This window comes from Dipodomys ordii, unplaced genomic scaffold (genome assembly GCF_000151885.1).
Source record: "Dipodomys ordii isolate 6190 unplaced genomic scaffold, Dord_2.0 Scaffold23, whole genome shotgun sequence".
Taxonomy (NCBI): Eukaryota; Metazoa; Chordata; class Mammalia; order Rodentia; family Heteromyidae; genus Dipodomys; species Dipodomys ordii.
Genome location: NW_012267239.1, coordinates 1,698,951 through 1,699,421, shown reverse-complemented (window position 1 = coordinate 1,699,421; position 471 = coordinate 1,698,951). Strand labels below are relative to the sequence as shown.

The 471-nt window shown below is 54.6% G+C and overlaps 1 protein-coding gene across 3 annotated transcripts in view; it reads left to right on the top strand.

The window, feature by feature from the left end:
- Depdc5 (DEP domain containing 5) overlaps positions 1–471 on the top strand; it is a 135,404-nt gene that overhangs the window by 85,226 nt on the left and 49,707 nt on the right. For all 3 annotated transcript variants that reach the window (XM_013014494.1, XM_013014493.1, XM_013014492.1), the window contains one exon: positions 142–275. In XM_013014494.1, coding sequence (XP_012869948.1) covers positions 142–275 — 134 coding nt within the window. The remainder of the gene's footprint in view (positions 1–141; positions 276–471) is intronic.

Genomic DNA, 471 nt, shown 5'->3' with positions numbered 1-471 from the left:
TGAACCTCAGTTTCTTCTTTCATTTATTAAACCCTGAGAAACCTGTGTTAACTGGGTTCCCAGCAGCCTGCGCTGTGGTCTGAGTGGTCCACTGGGAGAGCCCACAGGGGGCTGAATGATCTTGTCTCCTCTTCTCTTTAGAAAGGGACCACCATGAAAGGCTTGCAGATGCCTGGGCCCATTTCCACGCACTCCCTTGAGTCAACAGCCCCCACAGTTGTGAAGAAGGGAACCTCAGCTCTGTCTGCCCTGTTGGAGATGGAGGCCAGTCAGAAGTAAGTGCCTGGTTGGAGAAGGACCTGTCATCCACCACCCCCTGTAGGCTCCAGTGTTTTCAGTGCCCTATTCATACCCCTGAATAAGATACAGTGTGAGCCGGGCGCTGGTGGCTTACGCCTGTAATCCTAGCTACTCAGGAGGCTGAGGTCTGAGGATCGCGGTTCAAAGCCAGCCCGGGCAGGAGAGACCGTG